This window comes from Galeopterus variegatus, unplaced genomic scaffold, assembly GCF_000696425.1.
Source record: "Galeopterus variegatus unplaced genomic scaffold, G_variegatus-3.0.2 Scaffold9989, whole genome shotgun sequence".
Classification (NCBI taxonomy): domain Eukaryota; kingdom Metazoa; phylum Chordata; class Mammalia; order Dermoptera; family Cynocephalidae; genus Galeopterus; species Galeopterus variegatus.
Genome location: NW_007736100.1, coordinates 16,943 through 31,512, shown reverse-complemented (window position 1 = coordinate 31,512; position 14,570 = coordinate 16,943). Strand labels below are relative to the sequence as shown.

At 35.5% G+C, this 14,570-nt stretch overlaps 1 protein-coding gene across 1 annotated transcript in view; it reads left to right on the top strand.

Annotated features, from left to right (window-relative positions):
- The window catches only part of LOC103609719 (CD109 antigen-like), a 33,722-nt gene extending 27,480 nt beyond the window's left edge, over positions 1–6,242 (top strand). Inside the window, exons 8-10 of the mRNA XM_008594011.1 lie at positions 2,470–2,617; positions 4,366–4,468; positions 5,769–6,242. Of these exons, the coding sequence (XP_008592233.1) occupies positions 2,470–2,617; positions 4,366–4,468; positions 5,769–5,944 (427 nt within the window). The 3' untranslated portion in view covers positions 5,945–6,242. The remainder of the gene's footprint in view (positions 1–2,469; positions 2,618–4,365; positions 4,469–5,768) is intronic.
- Positions 6,243–14,570: the final 8,328 nt, after the last annotated feature.

Here is a 14,570-nt window from a genome sequence, read left to right as displayed (position 1 = left end):
TCTACAACTGTTGAGTCTATCATATGGTTTTTTCCTTTCATTCTGTGGAAGCGATATATTACATTTATTGACTTGTACATTTTGAACCATCCTTGCATCCCTGGGATAAATCCCACTTGATCATGTTGTATAATCTTTTTGATGTGCTGTTGGTTTCAGTTTGCTGGTATTCTAGTGAGGATTTTTGCATTTGTGTTGATTAGGACATTGGCCTGTAGTTTTCTTTTTTTGTTGTTGTTGTTGTCTTTGCCTGGTTTTGGTATAAGAATAATGTTGGTCTCATAGTATGAGTTTGGAAGAATTCCAAACACTTCAACTTTTTGAAATAATTTAAGAAGTATTTATATTAGTTCTTTAAATGTTTGGTAGAATTCATCAGTAAAGCCATCTGGTCCTGGCTTTTCTTTATTACTGATTCTTTCTCATTGCTTGTTATTGGTCTGTTTAGGTTTTCTATTTCTTGTTTCAGTCTTGGTAGGGCATACATGTCCAGGAATTTATCCATTCCCTCTAGGCTTTCATATTTGTTGGCATATAGTTTTTCATAATAGTCTCTAATGATCCTTTGTATTTCAGTATTATCTGTTGTACTGTCTCCATTTGCATTTCTGATTTTATTTGGGTCTCTTCTGTTTTTTCTTGGTCAGTCTGGTGGATGGTTGTTGATTTTTCTTTATCTTTTCAAAGAACCAGCTTTTTGATCAATTTTTTATTTTGTATTTTTAGTCTTAATTTTATTTATTTCTGCTCTGATTTTTATTTTTTCATTTTTTCTACTTATTTTGGTTTTAGTTTGTTCTTGCTTTTCTAGTTCATTTAGGAGCAATGTTAGGCTGTTCCTTTTGAAATTTTTCTTTTCTTTCTTTCTTTCTTTTTTTTTTTTTTGATGTGGGCATTTATTGCTATAAACTTCCCTGTTAACACTGCATTGGCTTTATTCCACAGGTTTTGGTATGTTGTGTTTTTGTCTTCATTAGTTTCAAGAAAGTTTTTGATTTCCTTCTTAATATCTTCTTTAACCCATTAGTCATTCAAGAACATGTTGTTTAATTTCCATGTATTTGTGTAGTTTTGCAAGTTCTTCTTGTTATTTGACATTTAGTTTTATTACATTATGGTCAGAAAAGATACTTGATATGATTTTGATTTTTCTGTACTTGTCGAGACTTATTTTGTGTCCTAACATATGGTCAGTCCTAGAGAGTGTTCCATGTATTGATGAAAATAATATGTATTCTGCAGCTATTGGATGAAACATATATGTCTATTAGGTCTGTCAGGTCTATGGTGCCATGTAAATATGATGTTTCCTTGTTGATCTTCTGTCTTGATGATCTGTCCATACTGAGAGTAGGGTGTTAAATTCAACATCTGTTATTGTGTTGGCATCTGTCTTTCCCTTTAGATCTGATAATATTTGCTTCATATATTTGGGTGCTCTGGTGTTGGGTGCATATGTATTTATAATTGTTATATCCTCTTGCTGTATTAATTCCTTTATCATTATACAGTGCCCTTCTTTGTCTCTTAGTACAGATTTTGGCTTAAAGACTGTTTTATCTGATATAAACATAGCTACTCCTGCTTGCTTTTATTTTCTATTTGCATGGAATATCTTTTCCTATCCCTTCACTTTCAGTGTATATGTGACTTTATAGGTAAGGTGTGTTTCTTGTAGACAGCATATGGATGGGTCATTTTTTTTTTTTTATCCATTCAGCCAGTCTTTGTCTTTTTATTGACGAATTTAATCCATTTACATTCAAGATTATTATTGATATGTGAGGTCTTACTCCTTTCATTCTGTTGGTTGTTTTCTAATAGTTTTGTGTATCCTTTGTTCCTTTCTTCCTCTCTTAATGTTTATCCTTGTGGTTTGATGGTTTCCTGTGTTGATACAGTTTGATTCCTTTTTCTAATTTGTATGTCCACATTAACAGTAAGTTTTATATTTTCAGGTATTTTCATGATTGTTTTTATTATTCTTTCTCTTCTATATGTAGGACTCCCCTAAGCATTTCTTGTAAGGCCAGTCTGGTGGTGATGAATTCCTTTAATGTTGGTGTGGGTCCTCTTCCTACCTTTTTGCCACAAGGGAAAATTCTTCCTGTGCCAATCCAAGTGTTGTGGGAGCTGAGGCCTTGTGCCTCTCTCTCCTCTCTGTGCCACCATCTTGGGCTTTTGTGCTCCACAGGGATCTCACTAGTGTCTTGCTTTACTCCTATGCTTCTCCACCAAAGCTCCTGTCTATATTTAGGCTGTTAGTTGTTCTGGTCCATTTCTGTGGAAGAAATGCACCCTGGCCACCCCTAGTCTGACATTTTGCCCCATGTCATAGTGAATTCTATTTGAACTCAAACAGTATTTGGAATAAAACTTGGCAGTGTTAATTTGTGTATGAAGATCATTTTCTAACAGCATTAGGTTTTTCCTAAAGGGTTTTCTTTTATCCTCCCCTCTTTGATTTAGGTTTTTGGGTCCAGATAGGAGTGGCATGGCCCTCATGGAAGTTAACCTACTCAGTGGCTTTACTGTGTCTTCAGATGCAATCCCTCTGAGTGAGACAGTGAAGAAAGTAGAACACGATCATGGAAAACTCAACCTCTATTTAGATTCTGTAAGTAGTAAAACCTAAGTTTCATGTAGATAACTATTGACAAAGCTACCATTTATTGTGTTCAGAAGTCTACCTTACTTTAAGTATGTTTTCTTTAAGTCACTGTTATTTCAGCTTTTTGAATGATTTTAACATGACAACCATATATTTGTCTCCACTAAAAAGATATCAGTATAAAATTGGTTTTGGAGAGTTACTATTAATGATGAGCCTGATGGAGATCTTGTTAACTAAATCATTAATTTACCCCGGATGTAAAATATATACAAATCACCATATTATAATTTCCAAAATTTAGCACAGATCTGAATTTGAGAACTCCTTTGCCTCAGAGAATTGCTAAATGATATTTGTTTAAATACTGAAGATGAAAGCTTTAATTACATGTTTTAAAATGCTTTCATGAAACTTAACAAATCCCAAAGAGGTTAGTATTCCTGCCTTGACAAGTTAGGTGCTTAAATTATAGAAGAATAGTCTCAGAAGTTTGGTCTTGACACAGAATTCCTTCATATACTCTTCCCATTGATGTATGAATACTACTGATTCAAGAATAAGGTGCATAAAATATGTGAGGGAAAGGTACATGAAGAATTTCAGACTCTACTTACGTTTCAGAACTGCTGTCATGTAAGTTTGTTCTTTTCTTTTATCATCTGTATGAAACTCATAGGTTGAATCAAAATTGAGTTCTAAGCATTCTTGGGATTTTGTATTACGTTAGGGGAATAAGTATGTTTTTATTACAGTTTTGCTATGTATGAATCAGAAATATATTGCTAAATATATACTTTAAAAAAGCTAGTTGTTAAGTGTTCTCATTTGTTTAAGTACTTCAAAAACCATTCTGGTTAAATCTTGGTAAAACTAATTCAGTGTCTGGATTCTTTTGCTGTTCAGAAATTTTCATATGTTGAATACCTCTTGAAAGCCATGAGCCTGATTTGGAACTTGAAAAACAAATTTAATGTTTTTACTTAATAGTATAGTTGGTTTTAGAGTTTGTCTTGTATCTCTGATGTTCTTCTTAATTGTTATCCTAATTTGAGTGTCCAATACTTCTTGACTGATGAAAGCCATGAGCCTGATTTGGAACTTGAAAAACAAATTTAATGTTTTTACTTAATAGTATATTTGGTTTTAGAGTTTGTCTTGTGTCTCTGATGTTCTTCTTAATTGTTATCCTAATTTGAGTGTCCAATACTTCTTGACTGATTAATTTGACTTTTCATTTACTGCTATTGGCAAGTAATGGAATGTTTGAAGGAATTTACTAATTTCAGATTCCTCAACCAGTATTGTCAGCCAAATTGGCATAGACTGTTTCTCCTGGAGGTAGGGAGGCTGGTTGTGGGGTGCAACTCCACCTTGGGGTTGTCTTACTTACTGGGTAAGGGGGTTCCTGTGAGTTGAGGAAGGGAATGTCTGTGAGCCATTAGCAGCAACTGGGGTTGGGGTGCACTGCCTGAGGCAGGGAATCTGGGTGACGCACCATGGGCTTGCTGCTTATCTAACTCTAATTCTCAATATTCCTTTTGGTAAAATGGAACTAAGAATAATACCTATCTTGTAAGGGTTATTTTACAAGTTAAATGAAATAGTCATAGAAAGTACTTATTGCACCTGGCATGTAGAAGTCCGCCCTAAACGTTAGTTTCTGTTTCCTAAAATAAGAAAAAGAATTGTCTTTTACTTTATCATGAACACCTAGTGAGCTAACCCCTTAAGAGTCTTTTGTATTTTTCAAGGTAAATGAAACACAGTTTTGTGTGGATATTCCTGCCGTGAGAAACTTTAAAGTTTCAAATACCCAAGATGCTTCCGTATCCATAGTGGATTATTATGAACCAAGTAAGTGTGCTCTGGAGTTCCTAATACTTTAGAAGTTGAGCCAAGTATGTATTCATTCATTCATTCATTTGTTCATTCGTTCCAAGTTGCTGCGAATTGAATTGGTTTGGGGGGGGAGTTGGTTGGTGAAAGTGTATGAGGTGGGAATGTAGGAGGTAAGCTTTCCATTTAAATAAAGACTGTTGATAATTTATAATGGTCACATGATAACATTTAGCATATGAATATTAAAAAGTGATATTTTTACTCATAATGTTTAGGTTTTTAACTTGTAATTGCAAACTTTACAAAGAAAAATTGACATAGATAGTCCAGTTATGTCCAGTTTCCAAGGTTTTGCTTCTATTCCAAGCACTCATTTCATCTGTTTCCTGTTCAAACCCAGGTTGAATAAATGGTTTTTAGATGCTATGTGCTCAATGTTTAAAACATTGAAACGAAGTTGAGCCAAGTATGTATTCATTCATTCATTCATTTGTTCATTCGTTCCAAGTTGCTGCAAATTGAATTGGTTTGTGGGGGGAGTTGGTTGGTGAAAGTGTATGAGGTGGGAATGTAGGAGGTAAGATTTCCATTTAAATAAAGACTGTTGATAATTTATAACGGTCACATGATAACATTTAGCATATGAATATTAAAAAGTGATATTTTTACTCATAATGTTTAGGTTCTTAACTTGTAATTGCAAACTTTACAAAGAAAAATTGACATAGATAGTCCAGTTATGTCCAGTTTCCAAGGTTTTGCTTCTATTCCAAGCACTCATTTCATTTGTTTCCTGTTCAAACCCAGGTTGAATAAATGGTTTTTAGATGCTATGTGCTCAATGTTTAAAACATTGAAATGAGGCATTGCATAGGTAGACTTCCCTTCGTACTTATGTAGTTTTAAATAAAGCCCAGGGTAAGTATCTTTTCACTCATTCTGACGATTAGAATTTTTTTGAATGCATAGGAAATATCTTAAAATAAACTCTTGAGAAGGTTAAACAATCCTCAATTTAAAATTTTTCCTTTTCCAGTAGGAGGTTAAAGCTGTTCTTGCAATAGCAGCTGAGGTGTTTGCTTGCCAGCCAAGTGTAGGAGGTAGATAGATTGGACTGAATGCTGAGAAATATCATTTCTGTCTTAAATTTGATTAGCAGTTTGGACCCCTCTTGAGCATTTCTGTTGTTTCTTGTGAAGAAAAATAAAATTATGTGAAGAAGGGAAAACTCAGAGAAGTATATCTAAATGCTCTTAAGTTTTGGCAAATTAAATGTTTCTGAACAAAGGAGATTGACGTCTGCCTCTTTGAACAGGGAGACACGCGGTGAGAAGTTACAACTCCAAAGCGAAGCTGTTCGTCTGTGACCTTTGCAGAGACATCCAGGGCTGCGGTCCTTGTGAGGCTGCAGCTTCAGTCTCCCTTCATCACTCTTCAGTCATTTTCATTTGCTGTTTCATGCTTCTGAGCTCTTTGCAGCATTGGCTGTGATTTATTTTTTAAGGACTTCATGTAACACTAACATTTCTAGAAACCACGTGTGATTGTTTTGTTTTCATAATCAGATATTGCTTCTGATTATTTTGAAAACAAATTTTTTTCTTTCTGTGGGACTGGGGGGCGGGGATGGTCCCAGTGTGTATAGCTGTGTAGGTTTCTTCACCTGACCTTTGTGTGGAAGATCAGAAAGATTGTAGTTGTACATCTGTATTTCCCCCTCTCAAAATCTTTTAGGATTTTTTTTTGGAGGTGCTTGTTTTCTTCAGAATAAAAGTGTTATTTTAGATTAGTTATTTTTCTTGTTTTGTAAAAGAAATGAGCTTTGGTTCTTAAGCCTTATTATATATCAATGTCTCTTTAGTATTAAGATGGATTTCCCTGGGAACTGGGGGAAAACAACACGCAGGAGGAGCTCGTTTTGTTTCCTTCCCACCTCCAACTTTACTGCCCATCCCACCCACCCCCAGTGGTCCGGTATATACTTCCTAACTGGACATTATGTCTTTTTTTTTAGAATGTAGATGGTGAATTTTTTTTATCCTCCAGCCCTACCATCCCTCTCTCTTTCTTCTGGAGAAGAATGAGGGGCGGTGTGTTTCCTGTGCTTTGCATGCTGGCTCAGAGGTTGAGAGCTCAGTGAAAACTGCCCGGTGGGTACTGAGTGTGCTCGCTCCGCTCACGTGCTCGGCCCCAGCGCTGTTGCAGGGGTGAGAGCTGGAGAGCACTGCAGCGTGCGCCTTCTGGGATTCACATGAGACAGTCCCAGACCAGGAGACACGGAGCCAGGGTACAATGATATTTCGGTGTGTAAGTCACAGCAGACTGACCTTTCTCTGGTCTGGGAGAGAAGTTGGGGTTGATGGGGATCGAGAGTCGTGACAGCCCTGAGACAGTGTTGGCCAGGGGTCCTGTAGAAACTCTTCTCGGCTTCCGCGTCAGAACTGCCAGTTGTCTAGTGATGTCTGATGCTTGCTGTGAATCTTCAAGAAGATTCTTGAATTCTGAGCACCTGGATCATACCTGGTGTTCTAAAGGGTAATATTCATTTATCTGATTGAGAATTTTAAAGAAAAATTCCTCTCTCCCTCCCTCCCTCCCTCCCTCCTTCTTTCTCTCTTTCAGTGTCTTTCTTTCCTTCCTTATTCCCTTTTCTTTCTTTTACTTTCCTTCTCCCTTTTTTCTTTCCTTTCTAAATATATTGAAATAATTTAGATATATAAAAAAATTGAGGACTTTTTACCTAATCTAAGAAATGGTTTAATTGCTCCTTAACTATGGCATTTCTCTCAAGTGAGCATGGAAAAAATAATTGCCATGGGCTCCAAAGAGTTTGCTTTATGATATTTTCGGCTATTTAAAAATAAATCTATCAAAAGTGAAGTATGCAGATATATCTCTTAAAATTAATTTTTAAAAGAGTGGTCTTATTTAAGTGAATTTTAAGAAATTACAGTGGAGTGGATGTTCATATACTGCTTATGGGTATTTTGGATACCAAGATCGGAATAGCCAACATTCAGTACGTTACCACTTACAGCGACCTAGTGTGGAAAATAGGTCCTCAGAGAGTGGTCCACAAAGAGAGCAGTTAAATATCACATACATAATTTTCTTGTATTTATTTTTAAGTTGGAAAAAGCTTTTAGATCTGTTACACCTTTGAAACAATCTATTCTAAAAAAGACACTTGTTCTGTTTAGGCTTCTCTGTAATGGTGTTTTTGGCCTTTATATTCTGTTTATTTTTATTTTTTATTTTTTTTTAAAAGATGACCGGTAAGGGGATCTTAACCCTTGACTTGGTCTTGTCAGCCCCACGCTCTCCCAAGGGAGCTAACCGGCCATCCCTATATAGGATCCGAACCCTTGGCCTTGGTGTTATCAGCACTGCTCTCGCCCAAGTGAGCCACGGGCCGGCCCCTTTATATTCTTTAGAGGTGAAATCGTCCTATAATGAAGTCGTGGGAAGGTGTTGGCAAAGGGTGCCCCCCTCCTCTGCCCTGCCCAGGGAACCTTATACTGACCATTAATACCTTACATTCTCCAGTAGATAATTTATATTGATCTTCTAGAGTAATATATTAGGAAACACTGGAATGAAAAGCCCATTGGAAGACAGGTCATATCTTCTTTTAGACCATATTTCCTTATTTAAAAACTAGAATTTGAGTTCTTTTTTGTGAAGTATTTCAGATTTTCAGGTTAAACGTCACCTTGTAACTCATTTCTTTTTCTGAATGTATTAAAAATGAAGAGGAGGAGGAGGTGAGTTAGCACTGCTGCACGGAGCATGGGGTTGTGGAGACGTCCTGGGCTCTTCCTCTTTCACATCTCTCTTAGAGAACTTGCTCTGCTACAGGCTTGGATTGAAAGTGGTTAAAAAGCCACAGGCATAAGGAGAAAAGGACATGTAGTATAATAATTATTACAATTAATTAGTGGTATAGATTATTTACATGCTATGAGTAATAATTTTAAAAAACTCATTTTACCTTTAAGTTTGCTTGTGCTGAAACTCATCCATCTAGAATGATGTCAATTTTATTTGCTGGTATTAAACTAATTTAAAGCCCCCCTTTTCCACTGACTGGGAACTAAGACCAGCATATCTCACTCTCATTTTTGACTGGCCAGTGGTACCAGAGACTGAATGTTGGAAATAACTAGTAGCTAAACAATTCTAGGCCAGAACAACACTTCTGTATTTGGTTTCATTATCTTCCTTTAGTTATAGTTCTAAAAAAGAAATTAAAGCCCATTAAAATGTGCCCAGTCAATGAAATGTTTCCTTTTACTGTGTTGTTAAATTGCACTTCGTTTTTCAAAATATTGTAAAAATAGTATATTTGATTTAATATTTTGGTTATAGTATAATCTGAGGAGCATTGTGCTCATTACTACAGATGCACATCTGTTGCCTAGAAATTTGTCATTTATATATGTGATGCCATGTTCTACACACGGGAATTTTCAGAATTGTAGATAGCATAACTCTCCCTGTTTACATTCTTTTGAGCCTGGGTATAGTTATTTTTTTAAAAAAGTCATATTTAGCCTTAATTTCTTTTTGTAATAAATATAATTATAAGTAGTCTGGCAATATAATGCCAACCATCTTTATTTTGACATTTCATTTGACATTTTGGCTGTCCCATGACATTAAAAAAAACTGAAACTACGATTTTTGTCATTTTTTTTAAAGGGCTATTTTATTAACCTGCTGGTATATAATATGGAGTTCTTTGTAACAACCTTGCTTTTTCTAACTTGCTTTATTGAGCTATTGAATACTTATTTCTACAAAAATATGTTGTAAATACTCCCTTGGAAAGATTTCACAACATAAGGGCAGGAATTATTTTGAGTCTTCCAAGTGGTTACCATGGGTCAAGGTACCATTATATATTCTGGCTGCATCGTTTTCTTGCAGAATTGTAAATTTAAATTGTAAATTTAAGACACTTATAGTAAGTGTACTCCTGGATAAGCTTCAGAACCTTTTACATTCTCAGTAGAGGCTCTCATTAGACAGGCAGAAGAGTATATTCCTCATTTTTCTTTGTTTTCAAATTTCAGTAAGGCATAGCACTTTTAAGAACTTAAATTTTTCTTAACATCTATTCAGATGATATTTATGTTAATATTAAATATCTAAAGTTACATTGGGAGTAATTAGAGGTACAATTATTTTTATAACTACTTTGAATAGAGGACCATTATCCTACTTTCTTAAGGAAACGAAGCAGTAAATGTAACTTTTTAATTAATTAAGTATATATCAATGAGAGTGGGCTTGTTTTGAACTATGTCTAGCCAGTGAGTTGGTTGCCTCATCAAAAGACAGTGCCATATTGCATTGTTCCATAAAATACATTGTCATTTTCATTTCAATTTTAACACAGGAAAATAGATATTTCCTAGATGATTTCTGAGTTTCTCACTTCAAAGCACACTTATACATTGGTATGTGTGTGTCTCTGTAATGGGGATGATACTGATATATGTGTACATATTTAAGAATCGTTCTATCTCATGTTGTCGTGAGGCTGAAATTTGCCACTCTTCTGCCCAGTGTATTGAATATGTGGTAGAGGGTAGTTCCATTGTTCCATTTGTAGATCTTTAAGATTTATCTTTGATAACCTCATTGGAATATGGCTTGATTCTGTTCCTTCAAGCCTTTATGTTTTAGATTTTAGTAGGGTGCAGTTAATGTGGAGTCAATCTTTTTTGTACACAGGAATCTTTATAAATTTCATTCCTAAATATCCTATTGTGGGAAGCTGTTTTGCATATGAGAAATGTACTGTTGAAATAAACATCATTTTTCCAGGAACTAAAGCTTTATATATTGATCAAGTTGATTCTGAAAGTTTTAATTTTAAATGTTGGACTGTTATATTATTGTTAATTCTATTTTATTATGGATTCAATAGAAAACCTTGATTTATCAATAAAAATTAGAATTCTCATCTGTTATCTGTGTTCTTTTTATTTTAGCTTAAAGCATGTCTATAGCACATCTCCCTTACTTAAACTTATTTATGAGAAGTAGGATGTCTGTGGGTAGGTTAGAATAGGCATTATTGTGTTCCAAAGGCTCGACATGGGTGAGGTTTATGAAATTTGACCACCAACCCCCTTTACCTCCCTCCTCATTCTTTGCTCTAGGAACTGGGGCGCAGTTGGTGGAGAGGTAGGTGATATACAAATAAAAAATTAATTAATGTGAGGTGATCACTCACTGTACTTCTGAAAATTGTATAGAAATACAAAATGCATAGTTTGTGTACACACAGGAAAATGGAGGCATTCATCACTGCACCACTGCATCTGGAGTGTAACACTTTAGGTATATTTTCTTGATTCCCACACAATATATATATATATATAAATTGTTCTCAATTGGGGGTGCTTTTGTCCCTGGGTGACATTTGCTGATGTCTGAAGATAGTTTTGATTGTCACAACTGGAGGTGGTGCTATTGGTGTTGAGTGAATAGAGACTGAGAATGCTGCTGAACACCCCACAATGCACAGAACAGCCCCTACAACAAAGAATTATTCAGCCCCAAATATCAAAAATGTCAAGGTTGAGAAACCCTCTAGCTAAGTGATGCTAGACAATTCTAGATCATCTTGTAATGTCAATTAACTTAATATGATTAATTTAATGCATCCTTGCTGAACAATAGAGTCATTAGAATTGCTGAACTAGACTAATTTAGATTAGCAAGTAAGTCTACATCCCAAGTCTAGGAAACAACCTGGAGACTGGTAANTGAGAAACCCTCTAGCTAAGTGATGCTAGACAATTCTAGATCATCTTGTAATGTCAATTAACTTAATATGATTAATTTAATGCATCCTTGCTGAACAATAGAGTCATTAGAATTGCTGAACTAGACTAATTTAGATTAGCAAGTAAGTCTACATCCCAAGTCTAGGAAACAACCTGGAGACTGGTAAAAGATGAAGTAATTATTTTTTGAAATATAATGGTAGTTTCCAAGTTGATTGATCATCAGATTCACCTAAAGATCTTGGTTTAACAAAACATCCTTACCTTCTAGAAATCCTAATTCAGTAGGTCTAGGATTAGGTTCTGGATCTGAATTGTTAAGCAAACAGGTGATTCTGATCATTTCAGTCTGGGAACCACTGGAATATATAGCAAGTTTTCCAGACCTCACTGGCCTGGGTATAAAATGGGATCCTGAAAATAGCATCATCCATGTAAGCTAATGGTCATGCAGGACCTCCAGCCCCTGGAGCAGTCCTTCCCAGTTTTTCCTGGGAACCTCAGGAGCGTTTCATGCACTCACAGAAGATCCTGGGGTCTGTTGCAAGGGATCTGCTCTGTTCTTTCTCTCCTGTCTGGCCCACTTTGTTGATGTCCAGTGTAGCAGAGACTGCTACTTTCCTCCTCCTACCTAGTGCCTCCTCCTCCTCCTAGTCTCAGGGCCCTGAGTTTATTCAGACCGGCAGCTACATTTCCCGGCTTCCTTTGCTAGGTGGAATTGTGGACTAGATTCTGGCCAGCGGGAAATAAGCTGAGATGTTAGTGATACTTTGGAAANCTCCCAAGGGAGCTAACCGGCCATCCCTATATAGGATCCGAACCCTTGGCCTTGGTGTTATTAGCACCGCACTCGCCCAAGTGAGCCACGGGCCGGCCCCTTTATATTCTTTAGAGGTGAAATCGTCCCATAATGAAGTCGTGGGAAGGTGTTGGCAAAGGGTGCCCCCCTCCTCTGCCCTGCCCAGGGAACCGTATACTGACCATTAATACCTTATATTATCCAGTAGATAATTTATATTGATCTTCTAGAGTAATATATTAGGAAACACTGGAATGGAAAGCCCATTGGAAGACAGGCCATATCTTCTTTTAGACCATATTTCCTTATTTAAAAACTAGAATTTGAGTTCTTTTTTGTGAAGTATTTCAGATTTTCAGGTTAAACGTCACCTTGTAACTCATTTCTTTTGCTGAATGTATTAAAAATGAAGAGGAGGAGGAGGTGAGTTAGCACTGCTGCACGGAGCATGGGGTTGTGGAGACGTCCTGGGCTCTTCCTCTTTCACATCTCTCTTAGAGAACTTGCTCTGCTACAGGCTTGGATTGAAAGTGGTTAAAAAGCCACAGGCATAAGGAGAAAAGGACATGTAGTATAATAATTATTACAATTAATTAGTGGTATAGATTATTTACATGCTATGAGTAATAATTTTAAAAAACTCATTTTACCTTTAAGTTTGCTTGTGCTGAAACTCATCCATCTAGAATGATGTCAATTTTATTTGCTGGTATTAAACTAATTTAAAGCCCCCCTTTTCCACTGACTGGGAACTAAGACCAGCATATCTCACTCTCATTTTTGACTGGCCAGTGGTACCAGAGACTGAATGTTGGAAATAACTAGTAGCTAAACAATTCTAGGCCAGAACAACACTTCTGTATTTGGTTTCATTATCTTCCTTTAGTTATAGTTCTAAAAAAGAAATTAAAGCCCATTAAAATGTGCCTAGTCAATGAAATGTTTCCTTTTACTGTGTTGTTAAATTGCACTTCGTTTTTCAAAATATTGTAAAAATAGTATATTTGATTTAATATTTTGGTTATAGTATAATCTGAGGAGCATTGTGCTCATTACTACAGATGCACATCTGTTGCCTAGAAATTTGTCATTTATATATGTGATGCCATGTTCTACACACGGGAATTTTCAGAATTGTAGATAGCATAACTCTCCCTGTTTACATTCTTTTGAGCCTGGGTATAGTTATTTTTTTAAAAAAGTCATATTTAGCCTTAATTTCTTTTTGTAATAAATATAATTATAAGTAGTCTGGCAATATAATGCCAACCATCTTTATTTTGACATTTCATTTGACATTTTGGCTGTCCCATGACATTAAAAAAACCTGAAACTACGATTTTTGTCATTTTTTTTAAAGGGCTATTTTATTAACCTTCTGGTATATAATATGGAGTTCTTTGTAACAACCTTGCTTTTTCTAACTTGCTTTATTGAGCTATTGAATACTTATTTCTACAAAAATATGTTGTAAATACTCCCTTGGAAAGATTTCACAACATAAGGGCAGGAATTATTTTGAGTCTTCCAAGTGGTTACCATGGGTCAAGGTACCATTATATATTCTGGCTGCATCGTTTTCTTGCAGAATTGTAAATTTAAATTGTAAATTTAAGACACTTATAGTAAGTGTACTCTTGGATAAGCTTCAGAACCTTTTACATTCTCAGTAGAGGCTCTCATTAGACAGGCAGAAGAGTATATTCCTCATTTTTCTTTGTTTTCACATTTCAGTAAGGCATAGCACTTTTAAGAACTTAAATTTTTCTTAACATCTATTCAGATGATATTTATGTTAATATTAAATATCTAAAGTTACATTGGGAGTAATTAGAGGTACAATTATTTTTATTACTACTTTGAATAGAGGATCATTATCCTACTTTCTTAAGGAAACGAAGCAGTAAATGTAACTTTTTAATTAATTAAGTATATATCAATGAGAGTGGGCTTGTTTTGAACTATGTCTAGCCAGTGAGTTGGTTGCCTCATCAAAAGACAGTGCCATATTGCATTGTTCCATAAAATACATTGTCATTTTCATTTCAATTTTAACACAGGAAAATCGGTATTTCCTAGATGATTTCTGAGTTTCTCACTTCAAAGCACACTTATACATTGGTATGTGTGTGTCTCTGTAATAGGGATGATATTGATATATGTATTGCTACATGTTTAAGAATCGTTCTATCTCATGTTGTCGTGAGGCTGAAATTTGCCACTCTTCTGCCCAGTGTATTGAATATGTGGTAGAGGGTAGTTCCATTGTTCCATCTGTAGATCTTTAAGATTTATCTTTGATAACCTCATTAGAATATGGCTTGATTCTGTTCCTTCAAGCCTTTATGTTTTGGATTTTAGTAGGGTGCAGTTAATGTGGAGTCATTCTTTTTTGTACACAGGAATCTTTATAAATTTCATTCCTAAATATCCTATTTTGGGAAGCTGTTTTGCATCTGAGAAATGTACTGTTGAAATAAACATCATTTTTCCAGGAACTAAAGCTTTATATATTGAT